Source organism: Coptis chinensis, chromosome 3 (assembly GCF_015680905.1).
Source record: "Coptis chinensis isolate HL-2020 chromosome 3, ASM1568090v1, whole genome shotgun sequence".
Lineage (NCBI taxonomy): Eukaryota > Viridiplantae > Streptophyta > Magnoliopsida > Ranunculales > Ranunculaceae > Coptis > Coptis chinensis.
The window spans coordinates 97,577,258-97,596,131 of record NC_141458.1 but is presented as its reverse complement, the minus strand read 5'-3'; the positions used below and the strand labels follow the sequence as shown (position 1 = coordinate 97,596,131).

The 18,874-nt window shown below is 37.1% G+C and overlaps 2 protein-coding genes across 2 annotated transcripts; both read right to left on the bottom strand.

Annotated features, from left to right (window-relative positions):
* Positions 1 to 9,539: 9,539 nt before the first annotated feature.
* Positions 9,540 to 14,339, bottom strand: LOC147511954 (uncharacterized). Its single transcript, XM_086598618.1, has 3 exons — positions 12,549 to 14,339; positions 11,607 to 12,290; positions 9,540 to 9,974 (listed from the first exon to the last, which is right to left on the bottom strand). The coding sequence occupies exons 1-3, from the start codon at positions 14,337 to 14,339 to the stop codon at positions 9,540 to 9,542; spliced, it is 2,910 nt and encodes a 969-aa protein (XP_086454744.1).
* Positions 14,340 to 14,393: 54 nt separating this feature from the next.
* On the bottom strand, positions 14,394 to 15,154 carry LOC147511953 (uncharacterized). Its single transcript, XM_086598617.1, has 2 exons — positions 14,930 to 15,154; positions 14,394 to 14,786 (listed from the first exon to the last, which is right to left on the bottom strand). Exons 1-2 carry the CDS (start codon positions 15,152 to 15,154, stop codon positions 14,394 to 14,396), a joined length of 618 nt encoding a protein of 205 aa, XP_086454743.1.
* Between the last annotated feature and the right edge of the window lie 3,720 nt (positions 15,155 to 18,874).

Here is an 18,874-nt window from a genome sequence, read left to right as displayed (position 1 = left end):
GAGTAGGGATCCCGTTTTTCTTTAGAAGTGTGATTCCCATTTTTAATAGGAGAATGATTCACATTTTAATTAGAAGTGCTAGATTTGTCTTTGTCAATAGAAGAGGAATTCACATTATAATAGGAGAATGATTCTTGTTTTTTAATTGGATGAGGGATCCCATCTTAATTTAGAAGTATGATTCCCGTTTTTAATAGGAAAATTATTCCCGTTTTGATTAGAATTGATAGATTTTTCTTTTTCAATAGGAGATGAATTCTCATAATAATAGCTGATTGATTATCGTTTTTTAATTGGAGGAGAGATCCTGTTTTAATTTAGAAGTGTGATCCCATTTTTAATAGGAGAACGATTCCCGTTTTAATTAAAAGTGCTAGGTTTTTCTTTTTCAATAGGAGATGAATTCCCATTATAATAGGAAAATGATTCCCGTTTTTTAATTGGATGAGGGATCTCATTTTAATTTAGAAGTGCGATTCCCGTTTTTAATAGGAGAATGATTCCCGTTTTTTAATTGGAGGAGGAATCCCATTTTTATTTAGAAGTGTGATTCCCGTTTTAATTAGAAGTGCTATATTTTTCTTCTTCAATAGGAGAGGAAGTCCCATTATAATTGAAAAATGATTCTCGTTTAAATTAGAAGTGCTAGAATTTCTCTTTTCAATATGAGAGGAATTCCTATTTTAATAGGAATTGATGACGTGGAATTTTAAGAGAGCTAGAAAAATACCCCTTGTGGAAGCTTTAATATATATATATATATATATATATATATATATATATATATATATATATTGTTTCGACCCCCACCTACATGGCAAACATCCATTAGTAAGGGTCTCCACTTTATTCATTTAATCGATAGGGCTAAAACCCAATTTGTAATACCATAGATTGATGTACAGGCTCATTAACTCATGTGTCTAGGGTTGAACCCTAGCCACATGGCTTGCCACTTATGTACATTAATTTATGTCCAGATTCGTTACTTAGTAAAGAGATAATCATCAACTAAGAGTCATACTCCATTACAATTACTTGAGCTACAAAAAATCTCTACTCTACACATATAAATACCAAACTATTTTTGATAAAGAACTACGTTCCTGATATTTAATCTAATCGATAATTTGGGTACGTAGACAACCGAAAGGTACAGTCTCATCATTTACTCGATCACCATCACTTTTCTTACGTTATTCATATATTTTGTCACGACTTAGTGTTTTGTTCATATTTGGTCGAAACATAATAGGCACCGTCTATGGGGATTGAACCCACGACCATCTGCGGTTCTTATTCAAAATCGATGATCACGTTCTACAAAAGTTATGACAAATACTAGACGAGTCTAAGTTCCCGATGCACTTACTGACGATCATCGCGAATGTGAGGTTCAAGGTCAACCTGGAGGTATCAGACTACTCCCTCCTATTTTTTTTCAACACCTGGTTGCACGCGACTCGGCTACCGTTCCACCAATATGCCAAATTATTCAACACGAAGTTATTGCCTCTAGAGATTCTTCGTCATCTGTTACAGATAATATAAGTCATATGTCTCGAGAAACACTTCTTCAATAGTTCAACTGTGTATGGAAACAAAATAATTAATACAAGCGTCGTCTCAAACAAGCCATTCCTTTCGAAGATGATGTGAAATATATCGCACCACAACATAACACACGCTAACGACATCGTAGTGTGTGGGATCGTTTATGTGGTGAGGATGAGATTCCCATTGTTCACAACGTACGGTCATCCACGAGTTCTCAAAAATGGTGTTGTGTCTGTCACACCACAACGTAACACACGCCAATATCATAGTTGCGTGTGGGATCGTTTACGTGGTAATGATTAGATTCTCGTTGTTCGCAATGGCTACCCACGAGTTCAAGACAATAAATACAGATTTTGCAATGGTTACTTTCATGAATCTTAGTAAAGCATATCCAATTCATATTTGTCCATTGTCGTTCGATAGTGACGACGGTCGTCTCATATTCTTTGTTAGCAAGACTCTTATATCAGCTGAATCAAGACATTATTGCATTGAGAAAATTGTATTGCCCTTGTTTCATGTTGATAAACGTCTTAAGCATATTTCAAGGATGGAATAGTCAAAGTTTATACTGAATATTCGCTGCACAAGTTTTTTCACAATGTCAGCTACAAATCGAGTCAAAGAATGGAAACGTTACATTAGCACTTACAACATTGTCTCTGACACTCGTACAATTAAAAAGAGATAAACTTTGGTTTCGCTAATAGCTGATTTTCTTATTGATGATATTCCTATGTCGAACGCATTACTCAATGAGGACAATGTCGATCCCTAATTGTCATTACCTCCCGGGGGTGATGACTTGCAATACCTATCGGATATTTCAACTAATTGTTGAATTTACACCGAAGGTTCGCATAATAAGTCTGGCTCAATGAAGACATAATTGAGAAGTCTCTATGTTTGGGTTTTGACGCTTCAAATAATGTGGCCAAGTACGAAATTATCATTTGTGGTATATGCACAACTTTTCAACTGGGGGCGTACGATTGATTATTCTAAGTTAGTCGCTTGCCACTTTGAATGATAGTATGTGATCGCACTGATAGAATGGTCGTTTATTTGGACTTAATTCAACGAATTGCTTGAAATTTTGCATCTATTAGTATTGTGCAGTATCTGCGTTATGATGTAAGACATCATGATTCTATCGCATACTTATCCATGGAAATCAAGTCGTCACAGCCAAGACAATAATTGATCAACAACTTATACTGTCAGATGATCCCAACGAGCTTGGCACTGATAATGTCTCGGTATCCACCATGGCTACCGATGACGATCATACAGCTGACAATGCTCCGACATTCTTGATGACTAAAAAGTTAGTGATCTTGTCAAACGTTATGCTTGGAAATATTGTCTTATCTCCACTAAGGACGGTTTTTCACAACTCTATCGCAAAGGCACAAGTCTCAATCATCTCTTTCGTTGTTTGAGCAGAACGAACGGTTTACTAGGCCTCGAAGAAATTCATTCAGGACTATGTGAGCACCACTCCCGGGGACAAAGTCTCGCTCACAGAGCAATGACCCAATGGTATTGGTATGCAACAGGATGTTAAGCGTTTGTCCGCGAAGTGTGTGCCTTGTCAAAACCATGATAATATGGGTCAAACTTCCCGTGATAAAGCATTATCTAATCCATAGGCTTTGGTCATTTGCGAAATGGGGCCTTGACATTGTTGGTTTTTTTTTCGACAGCCCCTAGCAGTGTTTGTGTCTTGCTCATCGCAACAAATTATTTTACTAAATGAGGGGAAGTTCAGATCCATGCTTTAGATGTTAATTTTTTTTAATGGTGTGACATTATTTGCCATTTTGATTTTCCAGCATCGTTGACTTCTGACAATGGCAAATAATACGTCGTAGAAGAAATTTGACAATTTTGTTTTGACTTTAAAATTAGTCACATTTTCTCGTCACCATACCATCATTTACTCAATAGACAAGCTGAAAGAGAAAACCGACAAAACTTCGTTAGTTTGTTTCTAGTTCAATCGTTTATTTTCTATTATTATCTTTGTATTTTTCAAGATTCGGTGATCAATAAAGAAGTATTTCTTTTACTTCAGTTCTAATGGTATAATTATTTTTCCATCGCAACCTTATATATTATCGCTACGAAAAAATCTGACGAAGTTGCCACGTTTAACTTTAACAGTTTAAGTTTGAATATTTTTACGCTCGCTTAGTACGTTACTATCGCTACGAAGAAATATGACGAAGTTACCATGTTTATCTTCATCAGTCTAAGTTTGAACGCTTTTACGCTCGCTTAGTACGTTAATATCGCTACAAAAAAAATTTGATGACGTTACCACGTTTAGCTTCGTTAGTCTAAGTTTGAACGTTTTTATGCTCACTTAGTTCGTTACTATCGCTACGACAAAATCTTTGCCAAGTTCACTTAGCATTCGGGGCGTTTTTCTCTACATGGGGGCGTCTCGTTCTATTCTATTTCAACTATGTAAATCAACAACACTGTCACTTTTCCACAGGTATGTTCTCTGACACAACAACAATATTCAATACCAAAACCCATACTTTATTTTTATTTTTCATCAATAGAATTTTTAGCTCTATGGTATTACATTCACACAATCACATAATCATTGGTTTGAGAAAATTCAATGGTTCCTTACCAATTTTTCTCATAGCAATGGTTCCTTACCAGTTTTTCGCATAGACAACTCGTACAAATCTTTGTAATTCGTCTTTCCACGTTCTAGTTGATCTCCCATTTCTGTTAAAGTTTCTGTCAATTGTCTTACGGTCGCTCGATTAAATCTTCATTTTCTTCTTCGAAATCTGCATTCACTTCACTTAGCGCTTCCGGTTAACTATCTTCCGAATTCATTATTTTCTAAACATTGAGCCGATTTCTCTAAGCAATTTTTTTTAAGTTAAACTTTCCTACAATTTTTTTTTTTTTTTTTTAAGGCATTAAGTCGATCTTTCTGAGCGAAACTTTCCGACAGCTTTATTATTTTTCTAAGGCACTAAGCCGATCTTTCTGAGCGAAACTTTCTGAGTTAAACTTTGGGACAACTTTATTATTTTTTTCTAAGACATTAAGCTGATCTGTCTGAGCAAAACTTTTCGACAATTTCATTATTTTTTCTAAGGCATTAAACCGATCTTTTTGAGCGAACTTTTCGAGTGAAAATTTCCGTCAGCTTCATTATTTTTTCTAAAACATTGGGCCGATATTTCTGAGAGACACTTGGTTTTTCTAAGCGAAACTTTTCTCTGGCTTCTTTATTTCTTGTACGGCATTGCAGCGCAATCACCCTGAGCAAAACCTTTCTTCAATTTCTTTATTTTTCCTAAGGCATTGAGATCTTTCTGCTCGAAACTTTTCGTCAATATCTTTTGTTCGTAGTTTTGCCGTTTTGACCTGCGACAAAAGTTCCAAACTTTTCGTCAGACTTTCTCACTTAACCAAAATTTTAAAATAACTAATAAAAAATACAAAATTTCCCCTTAAAACTAAGAATTACCATACAAATTAAATAAAAAAAAATAAAAAATCCATGTCAACTTACTTTTAACATGCTTTGTGTTTTCCCTCCATGAATAGTATTACACCTGACGATACTTACCCATTGTCGTTGGCTACTTTGCTCAGGTGATTTGTGCTGCTTTGCGGCGTGTTTCCCGGCCATCACCTTCATTCTTCATTAGATCGTCTTCTGCGATTTTGTTTTATCATCTTCCCAGTTCGTCTTTTCCCACAATTCCACAATCAATAACATATTAAATAACCATGTTCAGACCCACCAATTGTTTTTCAAATGCATAAAATTCCTTGCTTTCCATTGTTAGTTACTTTCCTGTTAGTTAGTTTAATGCTTTATTCTCCTACCTTTGCCTTTATCTCCTTGCCTCACTTGTTCCGAAACTCATAATTTGTGTTTCAATAGTAGCATCAGTAGCATCTCCAATGTCCCCACTCCTCCCCCACCCCAACATTTGCTCTAAATCATTAGGTATTTCAAGCAAATCATATCATAGCCCCGCCATTCAATATGTATTAGAAGTTAGTCAACTTAGTTTTTGCATTGCTGATAACTAGACTTGGCTTATATGGGTGAATAGCACATGCCCATAATTTTGAGACAAGGCATAGATAAAAATGAGAGAAGAATAGAACCACATGTATCGGTTTAACTAGGGGTGTCTCTTTTTTCCGAAAACCAAATTTTTCCGAATTCCGATTCGATACTTTTTCGAATTTGGCCATGATATTTGTGTTTCGATATCCGATTTTTCTGAAAAATAATTGGATCGGAATTGGATGTGTTTTCAAAATCCGATCCAATCCGATTTCGATTAATTTATGAATTTTTAACATATAGTGATCTATTTCATATAGTTACTAAATTAAAACTGCAGATATTTTACAAAACAAATAAAAACCCTAGAGAAGTAGAATATTGTCTCTCTCACAATTTCAAAAAATCAATATTGTCATTCTAATATACATGTCTCAATATCTCCCATCTTCTTATTTACTGAATTAATGCATTAACATGAAGAAAAAACTTGCTGAATGAACATGTTAAAAGGTCTAACTTGTTTACTGAATTAATACATTTCAAAATAATTGCTAAATGAATATATTAATTAAATAAAAATGGTTATCCATAAAAGATTCCGATTATATAATTCAAATTTTAGATTTACTTCCGTATTTTGCGTATTCCAAAATTTTCGAAAATTTTCCGATTTTCCGAACTTTCCGAATTCAGAAGAAAAATTGCGATCCGAAAAATAATTTGATTGGATTTGGAAAGGATATTGCCATCTGAAAATAATTGGAAAATTTTCTGAAATCCCTTTATCCGATCCGATCCGATCCGATCCGAAGCCACCCTTAGGTTTAACCAATTCGCACTAACCTTTGCTTCTTTCTTTTGCGAACGCATCACACTTTGCGATATTCGATTCGAACATTGTATATATTCTCGTTCCTCACAGATCATGATTTGTTGTGTCTTCGTTATCTTTACGGTTCTCTATCCATCTCTTAAATTCTATCATCATCATATCACTCGCCTTAAAACGTTTTATATACTTAGTATTATTCTTTGTCTGATTCTTTACTGTCTATTATGGATCTATAGATATATTAGATATATTTTTATACTAGTTAGTGTTGTGAATAACTCAACTGCGGAAACAATGTTATCCACTCCAAATAGATCAACCCTACACAAGGATTGATCCTTCTTCCAAGACAAGACTTCAACACCCTCCAAGTACTATCCCAACACTTCTCATTAACAATTAACAAGCATATAAATTAAGTAAATATACTAATGCAAAAAAGAACCAACCACAAGACACGGATATGACGTGGTTCGGCAATGTGTCTACGTCCACCGGCGAGTCCAAGCTTTACTAGATGCACAGAGTAACAGATTACAAGAGCTCTCAATTGACTCACAAAGAATGAACACTCAAACACTCACTTAGAATGCTCTCTTACAATCTCTCTCTGTTTCTGCTTTTGGTTAGGTTAAGTTTTAGAAAAAAACTTTGTTTTTGTATTGGACCGAAAACGATCGATGTGTCCGAGAATTCGGTGGAGCGTATGCGCGCCTTGGGCAAGGCATAGTAGAGCACGCGCGCGCCTGACAAAAACTCTGGTGAGAAAAAGTCCAGTAACTTTGCTTTCGCTCGATCAAAAAATTTGACTAAGTAAGAAACCGAAAAAAAGCAAACAACCCTTTTTCTCCCTTTTTCTCTACAGTTAGTTTAATTCTTCTTGGTTTCGGTTTAGTGCTCAAATTCTTAACCAATTCGTAGTTCGCATCCAATTTTGCATCAGTTTTGCTACTGTTCCAGTTCGTTTCCCATCTCACCAAGTCCAGTCCTCTTTTACTTATTTTTCTCATTCTTATTACCCCATTTCTCGCCCACTACCTTTTACTTCAAATTCTAAGAGTAAGTCCAATGGGGGGCTATATGGGCTGCTAAAGGCAAATATGGCACCCCAACCACAAAAATGTCATTCCAATGGGGCTGCTAAAAGGGTCTTAAATTTGGAAGCAGCCAAAAACCCAGCCAAAGTTAAAACCTTCGCTAGCAGCTACCATAATAAGTTCCGGGAGACGGAAGGCATAGTTTCTGCCGTCTGTTGGTTATTTATGTACAGACGGTAGAAACTATGTTGTCTATCTCCCATTTTAATTAAATGGACGGATGGCATACATTGTGTCGTCCGTACCTTCCAAACACTCAACCCGATTTAGACTTAGTCAAATTCAACCAATTTTTCACTCACATACATTTACTTGCCATTAAAGCCTCAACCCTCAACTCCTCAACCATTAACTCTTCAACCACCAACCTCATTTCTTATGTCAACTTTATAGACCACAAATTTCTCAACTTTACCTTCACTCACACTTTTAGCATTACTATTCTCAACTTTACAACCTTTCTTCTCACATTCATTCTCAACTTTGCAACTTTTCTTCTCACATTCAAAATGGCTTCTTCTTCTCGCTATGTTGAATCAAGCTCCTCATCCGAAGATGAGAACATAATGAATGACGATGAAAACATGTTCGTACCTATTTTCTCATTGTTGCAAGACATGCACGAAGCTACTCATGATCATCGAGGCTCAGTCCCCGGTAGAAAGTATATTTATCGTGATCGAATCGATGCTGACAATAGAAATATGAGGGATTATTTCATGCAATACCCAAAGTATCCCCTTGATATCTTTCGTAGGAGGTTTAGGATGCACTGCCATCTCTTCCTCTGAATCTTGAAAGCTATCTCTGACCATGACAAGTATTTCACATAAAAGGTTGATGGCATTGGAAAGCCATGTATGATGGGTATGCAAAAGGTGGTTGATTGCATTCGTTTGCTTGCATATGGTTGTGGTACGGATGCGTGGGATGAATACGTTCAAATCGCAAAGAGCACCTTTTTCAAAAGCTTGAGGTATTTTTGTGATGCCGTGTTGGCGGTCTTCGAGGAAGAATATTTGAAAGCTCCAAACGAAGAAGACATTCGACGTCTACTTGCACAAGGTGAAAATTGTGGCTTCCCGGGTATGCTTGGAAGTTTGGATTGTATGGATTGTCAATAGGAAATGTGTCCTATGGCATGACAAGGTACACATGTAGGGCATAAGAAGAAACCTACAATCATTTTGGAAGCCGTTGTCGATCAAAACTTGTGGATTTGGCATGCTTTTTTTGGTATGGCGGGTTCAAACAACGACGTCAACGTGCTTCAACGTTCTCACCTCTTTGACAATCTTATGCGTGGTGATGATCCTCGTTGCAATTAAACCATGAATGATCGCCAATACAAAATGGGTTACTATCTAGCCGATGTGATTTATCCTAAATAGGCTACACTTGTACAAACAATACCTCACCCAATAACTCAAATGGAGGGATTCTTTGCTAAGATGCAAGAAGCGTGTTGCAAAGATGTGGAGCGTGCATTTGGTATCTTACAAACTAGATGGGGGATAATCAAGAGGCCAACACGAATGTGGAGTAGGGATGACATTAATCGGATAATGAAGATGTGTATAATTTTACATAATATGATTGTCGAGGATGAACGAGAGATTGATATCGAAGATTGGCAAATTGACATGGATTGGGAGTCACCAGTCGCATTGCATGTTGTTGGGAATCGAAATGAGAAAATTGCAAGAAGACTCAACATACTTCGTCACATTCAGAGCAGATAAACTAATGTTCAACTAAGAGTTGACCTCATCAATCACCTTTGGAAATTTCTTACGGATCAAGGAATGTAGTATGAGTATTATTTATGTTTGTAGTTTGAGTATTTCTATGTTTGTAGTTTGAGTATTATCTATGTTTAGCTTTATGTTGTTTCAAAACAATTCAAATTAAAATTGAAATTACAATATTGAAAATGAACTAATAACAACAATGGAAATGAAAGAACTAAAACAATATTGAAATTAATCTAAGTAGTAGAAGCACCACCCATACTAGAAGCTCCACCACCACTAGAAGCACCACTTGGAGTTCCAAACGTTCCACTCTCTCTCCTTTGGTGAATTATCTCCATTTTTATCGTCTTGAAGTATTCGGCAAATTCCGGCTCAAGAGTGGAAGTATTTTGTGCTAATATTTTGTTGTCTTCTTTCCCCTTCTTGAGCTCTATTATCTTCACCCTATCGGCGGCGACATTCATCATTTGTGCCAAATACTTCTCAATCATCTTGTAATTCTCTCCTCCTTTTTTCATCCTTTCTTTCTCACCCTTTGTTCCCGGTGGTCGTTTTTTCTTGGTTCCACTTCCCCTTGTATTTCCATTTTCACTTCCATCCCCAACTTGTGTAAGAAATGGATCAATTAGAACGCCTCCAAGAGTTGCCGATGGCGTTGTGGGTGTAATCTACATCGAGAATGACGTTGGTTCATCTCCTCGATGTAGTTGTGGACCGGCTCTCCAATTCTTCATTCCATTTTGGGTTATCTTTGAGAATGACCCAACAATGCTCAAATTGAAAGTGTGTGTTAAGAGCCAACATACATATATGTTGTGTTTGCCTTGGCCAACCGATCTTAAATTGTTGTGCCACTTCTTGCGGTCCTCTCCGAAGAGGAGATAATTCCCGCCCACCGATTGCAAGCTTTTTGGATGTGTCCAAATCGAGTGGACACTAAATCCTTGCTTCTCTTGTTGTTTTCGCCAACTCTCTCTCGAAATTTCTCTAATATTCTCTCCCAATAGTGTGTGACTCATTGCCCCACACCAACAATTGGATCTTCATTAACATATATCCACGCTTTGCAAAGAGCCTCGTCTTCTTGAATTGAAAATTTGGCGGACCTTGTAGATTTCTTTTCTTTTGATGTGGTTGCATGTTCATTTGGATCCATTGTTGTACTTGGAGTAGTGATTGTTGTAGTTGGAGTAGATAGAAATTGTATGAGAATTGGGAGCAAATGGTGAGAGAGTTGTGTGAAGTAGTTGCTATAAATTTGCAATTTCAGAAAAACTAGCCGTTTCTAGCTACTGGGATGTCTAGACTAGACAGACAGTAGAGTGTATGCCGTCCGTTGCAATTTAAAGTACAGACGGCAGAAACTCTACCGTCCGTATCCCGAACTTAACAGTTGCTAAAAGTCCTCATTGGACTGGTTTTTCGAATTTGGGCTACCAAATTTGGCTAGGGCTACTAAAGGGCCTATGTGGCACCTTTTAGCAGCCCATTATAGTTGTTCCCCATTGGACTTGCTCTAACACTTCTCTACACTATATGATAGCCAGGTCTTTCGGAAGCCTCCTCAACTCTCGAGTAGGTAATCTCTCTTTAGTTATTATTTAGCCATTCATCATTTTCTTTTGTTATTATTTAGCCATTCCTCCTTTATGTCTTGCAATCGAAATCAAACACTGCTGTTCTCTTGCAATTCAATGTCCAACTCCACACGAACTCCAAAATCAGGGGTAGTCTCCACTTAGAATGGGAAGCTAAACTGCTAAACCCACCGAAAGCCCACGACTATTCACCGCTGAAGGCTACAATAATCAATGAATGTTTTGAAAGAAAAGCCATCTCCTTTGATACAACCAGTAATTATGGGACAACGCCAATGAAGCCATGGTTGAAAAGGTACGCTTCTGCTCATAATCCATACTTCATGTCTATGACGTTGAACTATTTTGAATTCTTCCCATTACTTTTATGTTGTTTCTTCAATAACTACAATTTTAACATTCCAAAGCTCTTATAAGCGAGCTAAACATGTTTGCCATACTTTAGCTATTTAATGTTTGTTTTTAGATTCATCAATTCACATTGGGCTAAATGTGGATGTCACTTATTTCTTTTTTTTTTGAAACAGATAATAGGGTTAGGCATACCCCTTGGACCTGCATTAAAATCTGATAAAAACTTTTCCTCCGACATCAGTAGCTACAAGCTCATCTAGCATAGCATCAAGAGGTGGGTAGTTACATACATATTAATCATTACTGGAAGAAGAAGAGACTAACTAAGTAATCCGCACTCCTATTTACCTCCTTATATACATGACAAAATTTAACATCAAGTAAGAGAGCAACTAGCTTAGTTATAGTTCCTACAATGTTCATATAGTACCAAGGCGCTGTCTCTTTCCCTTTCAGAATTTGAATTGCCCTTTGTGAGTATGAGCAGACCTGAATTAGAGTAAGTTTAGTCTCCAGACATAAAGAGAGACCTGCTTCTATTGATTTAAGTTCTTGGAATAGAACTGACCTCCTGGCTCCACCTCCTGAATATGTGAAAATCACATTTCCTTCGTGATCAATAGTAATGCCACCAAATCCAACTCTCTGGTTAGCTACCGAACCATCTGTATTGAGCTTGAAATACCTTGTAGGTGGTAGCTTCCATTTGCAGAGAGTAGGATTTCTAACCGAGTACTTTACCTGTATATCAAGTCTTGAGAGTAAGGCTTTGATTTCTGCAGTGTCAATCACAGAGTCTATCTTGATGCTAATGTAGAGCTTCATATCCTTCAAAATGTTACTTTCCAGGTGCTGCCAAGTAGTATTTTGGTTCTGAAACCTCCTTCCATTTCTTTCTGACCAAAGATAGCCAATGGTAGCACATACATAAGCTTTGTAGACTTCAGCAGTGGGGAATTTTTTCCTGCAATAGTTGATAATGCTGCACCATTCTTCATTTGAGCTTTTCACTACGTTTCCCAATCCTAGAGCCTGTTTCACTCTTGAACAAACATTAGTGGAGTAATGACAGTCAAAAAACAAGTGTTTAGAGTTTTCTCTCTCACTATTGCAAACACAACACTGAGAAGTGTTTAGGACTTTCTTGTGCATGAGTCTGTCTTGGGTGGGTAAGCTGCCCGAGAACAATTGCCATCCATTGAAAGAATGTTTGGGCAACACTAGTTTTCCCCATACCATCTTGCACTAGTTCGGATTCTCTCTTTTCTTTCAAAGATAATGGTATGCTACTTTAGAAGAGAAGACACCTGAAGGGGAAGACAACCAAACTACTCTGTCTTCAGGTAAGTGTGCATTTATCTCAGTAGCTAAGATATGATTTTTTACATCTCCATCAGGAAGATTGTAAACTAGCTGATTCCATTCTTCATTAGTAATGAGGGAACTGACTTTGGCATCCAGGGGGAGTGCCAATAGATCCTTTGCTTCTTGACAATGGAGTAGTGAATCTGGTATAGCCCAAGGATCATGCCATAGAAAGGTTTGCTCACCAGTTGAAATGATGTACATTAAAAGCTTGATGGCAATTTTTCTGTGTTTTAAAATGCATCTCCATGTCCACGAGCAGTCTCTTGGAGTTGCCATAGTCCAAAAGAATTGCTCTTTGATGTGTACTGCCCAAGTCCATGCAATCCAGAGACTAGGATCTTTACAAGAAATTTTGTATACCAATCCGCAATAAGAAGCTTTATTCCAGATAACAGGGTCTTGTATACCTAGTCCTCCCTCATCCTTTGGGTACTGAAGATTGTCCTTGCTTGAATGATGCATCTTATTCCCCATTTCTGGACCACTCCATAGAAATTTTATGCATGTCTTCGAAATCATTGTAAGCACACCTTTTGGGAGAATGAAAGTCTTGGCCCAATATATATGAAAGGTGGCTAGGACTGAGATAATAAACTGCAACCTTCCTGCATGACTCAAAAATCTATTTTTCCAATTATCAATTCTTACAGTAGTCTTTTCCAGCAGAGGGAGGCAGTCTTTGACACTTATCCTTGCTGAAACAAGGGGTAACCCAAGATACTTTATAGGAGGAGAAATGGACTGCATTCCCAAGAGATGAGCTAAATGAGAACTATCATCTTGTGTAAGACCACTAGCAAGCAAAGAAGATTTGTTAAGATTTAGTTGTAAACTAGAAGCCAAAGAGAAATTATCAAGAATAAGCTTTAGAGCCAAGATTGAGTCCTCTTTTCCTCTTATAAAAATCAGGACATCATCCGCAAAACACAAGTGAGTAATTTGTAGTCTTTTGCATGCGGGGTGAGGATAATATACTTTTTGTTGCAAGCCCTTCAATAATAATGAGTTAAGCAACTCCATAACTATGACAAAGAGATATGGTGACATTGGATTACCTTGCCTCAACCCTCTCATGCCTTTGAAAAAACCCAAAGATTCTCCATTGAAAATAAGATAGTAGAATGGAGTGGTGTAACAGACTTCTATCCATCTTCTAAGCTTTGGTGGGATGCCAAGTCTTTCAAGCATTAAAGAAATGCTCTGCCAATTTACAGAATCAAAGGCTTTTTGAAGATCAACCTTGATAGTACATCTAGGAGTGCCATGTTTCCTTGAGTAACTTCTGAGCATCTGATGGGCTAGAAGAAGATTGCCCTGTATAGTTCTTCCTAGTACAAAAGCAAATTGGCTAGGAGCCACCAAGTCATGTATAACATGCTTAAGCCTATTAGTGATGACCTTAGTAAAGCATTTATAAATGACATTGGTACATGAAATAGGTCTATAATCTCCTACTCTAGATGGATTATTCACTTTAGGTACTAAGCAAATAAAAGTGGAGTTTATGCACTTTGGAATAATAGAGTGAAGAAACATGTACTTGACAGCTTTGACGTAGTCAACTCCTATCACTTTCCAACACTTCTTGAAGAAAAAAGCATTGTATCCGTCCGGGCCAGGAGCTTTGTTGTCATCTTGCTCAAACAAAGCAGCTTTGATTTCCTCTTCAGTGACTTCTAGGTCCAACTCATTCTGCTGATGTTGCTGCAACATGCCCGTGACTTCCAATTCATGAAAGAAACTCTCTTCTACAATATAGTCACCTTGCTACCTCAGAAGTTCTTTGTAATAATCTAGGAAGGCTTCAGAAACTTTGTCAGGTTCATTTAGTCTTTCACCCTGCTCATTCACAACAGACCATATATAGTTTTTCCCTTTCCTTTCCTTTATGGCATTAAAGAAATAGGCATTGCACCTATCTCCAAACTCGAGCCAATCACAGTGTGTTTTTTGCTTGAGATCAACCTCCTCTATCTTGGAAAGTTCAATGTACTTGCTTCTGACCTGCTTCTCAAGAATTGCTAATGGTATGTTATTTGGATTTGATTGCAGTTTAAGTTGCAAAGAGTGCATGCTTTCTCTGGCTTCTTTTACTCTCTCATAGAACTTTGAGAATTTTTCTTTTGACCATCCCTTGAGAGCTTTTTTCAGTTCTGCTAACTAGAGTACAAGATAAAAACAGGGGTGCCATAAAACTGCTTGTCCCACACAGAGGTGAGCACTTCATGAAAATTAGGGTGCAAAAACCAAATGTTACAGAATCTAAAAGGTAAATGTACTTTCTTAGAATCATACCAATTTACCATCATGAGAGAGTGATCAGAGATTCCTGGAGGTGTGAAAGAGGCTTCAGATAAGAAACTGTTGTTCCATGTTGCATTGACAAGAACCTTGTCAATTTTTGACATCTTTCTATGCACTCCTTGAGCGTTGTTTGACCATGTATAGAAGAAACCAGTGAACTTCATGTCAGAAAGCCCAGCAGAGACCACACAATCCATGAACAACATCGCAACCAAGTCTCTCATTTGTATATAATACATTATTGAAATCCCCCATGAGGCACCAAGGCTTGGAAGTGCAGTTCTGCATTCCTTTTAGGATGTTCCACAAGGCTTTTCTTTCATTTGAGTCATTGCTGGCATAAATCACTGATAATTCAAACACTTGAGCTGATGAAAAAAGCTGCACTGTTACATGAATGTGTTGCTTACTCTCTACCATTTTCTTCACCTCTATGTAACTGGGGTCCCAACATATCCAAACTCTTCCACTGGGATCACTATCAGATTTCTATCCAGGGCAACACAGATTACTAATGAACACAAAATTATCTTTTTGAACTTTTGTTTCAATAAGCCCAAAAAGACAGACTGTTTTCTTTCCTCACCTTATTCACCTCTTTTGCTTTCTGAGGAAAGTTTATTCCCCTAACATTCCAAACTGCTATCTTATTCATCATTGGAAAAGGATTAGGAGTGGTTCTTACCTGCCCCCTTGGGCCTTGTTTTTGATTTCTTCTTACTTTTAGCTTTTTGCCAGTCGGTTACTTTTGAAAGCTCTGAGTGATCTGTTAAATGTTTAGTTTTCACATTAATCCCAGTGACTGGTGGAGACACAATCATTCCAGCAATCTCTTGGTCTTCTTCAGAGGAAAGGTGATCAGAGAAATACTCCTTCTCAAGTTCCTTTTCACTGGTAGAGATACTGCCTTCTTGCTAAACATAGCTTCTCTTAATTGAATAAGCATTCATTTCTTCAGTGTCCACTTCAGGGAGCCCTTCCTCATATTCTTCAGTAACTTGAACTACTTCAGTAAACTCAAAGCCAGTTCTTACTTCCGCAAAGTGCTCCTCTTGTTGTAGTTCCTTTTCTTTTCTGAGACTGTTACTTACATATGGAACTATTTCCAAGCTATTGAATTGAGCATCATCTGCGTTTTTCATTTCATCATCGTCGTTTGTCATAAGGACCTTAAAACAATTAGCTGCATGAACCCCAGTACGAACCACAATATGTGAACCTCCTTCTGAGTCCAATGTTTCATTTTCTTTGTTTGTTCCCTCTGGTACTTGAGCTCTATCTTCTAAGATGATCACTAGTGATTCTTTAGTTAAGCCCTCAGGAGGAATGGGAGCTCCCTCATCATCTCTCAAACAGCTTGTCTGACCATTTTGAGCATACTTCTTTGGAGTCCATCTCATAGTCTGCCTTTTGTATCTGATGACTTGAGTGTGTTGAGTCTGTACTTGTTTTGCTGTGTCTTGGGCTTGTACATCTTTCGCCTTATTATTTGGGCATTTTGCAGTAGAATGGCCAAAGATTTTGCAAGTATCGCACACTTCTGGCTGCCATTCATAATCCAACCCGATGTCTATAGTATCCTCACCAATATTTACCGTAATATGGGATGGAAACTTGAAGTTAGTATCCACTATAGTACAGACTCTTGCATAGGTTATGCGTGTTCTGTTTGTAGTTGCATTGTCCATACAAATGGGCTCTCCAATTATACTAGATATGAAGTCTATCCCATTTTTTGTCCCCAAGTGTTTGGGGAGATCCATTTTAATCCAAATGGGAAGAGCAGTAATCCCATTTCTAAGATTTTCCAATGCTGGAAACCAAGGACGCACAACAAATATTCTTCCAGCAAGAAAAAGAGGTCCATGGTCGATAACAAGTTGTCGATCCTCATCATTCACAAATTTGAAATAGAACAAGTTTTGATCAGCAATCATTTCAAAACTTCCTTTAATCTTCCATTGTTTTTGTACTGCAGCTTTAACAAAAGGATATGAAAGTCTCTTTTCCACCCACAAGGTAATATTTCCAGAGATCTATACCCTCATTAACAATCTCAATAGGAACAATAGGAATACCATTAACGAGAGGAGTGTGTACATTCGTTAAGTTTGGCTGAAGCCTAGAATTTTTGCTCTTGTTAAACAGAGAACTCCATGATTGAATACTTTAATGGCTAGGGTTTTTGTTATAAGAAGAGCTTCGATCTGTTGTAGATGCATCCGTGTTTGGGGGTTCAGGTGGATCTGAAACCCCCCCAACTTCCATGATCAACCGAGCTAACAAAAAATGCTGGTCTTCGCCGAGGTACAACAATAAGAAACTTGTCACCAAAGAAGAACCTCTTTCAAGAAAGAACTCACACTGTAGACAGTGGAGGATTTTACCTAAAAATGAGAGAGATTTCTTACACCAAAGAACTCACACTGTAGACAGTGGAGGATTTTACCTAAAGTAGAAAGAAAAGCATGAGGTTTAGGATAAGAATTTTGGACGAGGAGGTGAGTTTCCTATTCTAGGTAATAAAAAGAGCACTGGATCAGAAACACAACTTAAGGTATCTCACTCCCAGTCTCACCAAAAACCGTCCCCATGGTTAATAACTTAAGTCCAAATTTTCTCAAGCACTTATTTCTTATTTGTGTATATGCTTGATTTTTTTTTTTTTTTTTTTTTTTACAAAATATACTCCTTCTCCATGTTACAAAGTTGTAATGTATGTATATAATTTAATGGTCTATTTTTTTCCTTCCTGGTGAATTTTCTTTTGCCATTGACATCCCTTAAGCCTACATAGTGACCGACCCAAGTACACCCTTTACGAACAATCCCACCTTTACCATGGTTATTTACAGAACCTTTGTTGCCGAGTACTGCTTTTCCATCTTAACATTACCTCCTTCGCCTGTTTATATGCATTTTTTTAACAAATAGATTACCTATTTCCCATAACAAATATGCAGACCCACTTAAATGCTGGTCAACATATCTATAAATAGGACATTTATTTTTTCATATGGGTTTGTCCTATTAGTTTTCTTCCAATTTTGATCATACTAGATTTTGTTTGCTATTTAGTTGTTAGAAATATTGTAAGTGATAATTGATAGATATTTAGGCTTTAAATGTTTTTCAGGAAGCATCCAAAATCCTTCTTCGAACGTGGGTAAAAGTTTGAGGCCAAAGTGGCGTGTAGTTCTCCTTTGAGGTTTTTGGAAAAGCGCCCCAAGTGCCTTGGCTAATCATCATCAAGAGTAGAAATCTCACACCAGGTCCGTCCTACCATGATTCCATGAATATTACATTTTTTATTATTATTTTTTGTTTTATTTTGTTTTATAACAAAGAATGGGGTTTCCTGCAATTTAAATTGGATACAAAACCATAGTTACAATGAAAATTCATCCAAAGACATAGGCCAAGCCATGTTATAATTAATTATGGTCAAACATAAATGCCACCATGTACTTTCTATTCCACTTTAATTTCCAAAACAAAAACAAGAATTGACACATTGCTCCAGGATGTAATTTTCTCCTTTAGGTAGGTAGACCGAAGGGAAAAACTCCAATGTTTTAACTTACGTTTTCTTCGTTTTCATTTTTTTTTTAAAGTTAAAGTTACATTTTCTTCTCATGCAACATTGGTACTTAGGGATGTTTGCATAAAATGACAAAAAATAGTTAACCAATAGTTGAGAGCTATGTTACATGGACACGCCATGTATGCTAGCTAGAGAAGAAGTTGGCAAACATGTTTGGGGAAGAAGCACTGGTATGTACCCTCTCACTACACACCTCTATCTTTTTTGTGTTTATATTTATTAGTGCTCATTTTGGCACCAGCATTGTTAAGTTGTTAAGAGGTAATGCAAGTAACATCAGCCATCTCCCATACATGGTCACTATATATATAAAATATTTGAACATACAAATGTTTTGCTA

Excerpts from the sequence above, each read along its gene's own strand:
- LOC147511954 (XM_086598618.1), bottom strand. The coding sequence starts at position 14,339 with ATGTTGCAGCAACATCAGCAGAATGAGTTGGACCTAGAAGTCACTGAA. Across the intron at positions 12,291-12,548 it reads CAGGTGTCTTCTCTTCTAAA|GCTCTAGGATTGGGAAACGT; the intron begins GTAGCATACCAT and ends AGAGTGAAACAG. Across the intron at positions 9,975-11,606 it reads TTTGTCATGTATATAAGGAG|ATTACACCCACAACGCCATC; the intron begins GTAAATAGGAGT and ends TTCTCGATGTAG.
- LOC147511953 (XM_086598617.1), bottom strand. The coding sequence starts at position 15,154 with ATGAGAGACTTGGTTGCGATGTTGTTCATGGATTGTGTGGTCTCTGCT. Across the intron at positions 14,787-14,929 it reads CTGATCACTCTCTCATGATG|TTAGCAGAACTGAAAAAAGC; the intron begins GTAAATTGGTAT and ends CTTGTACTCTAG.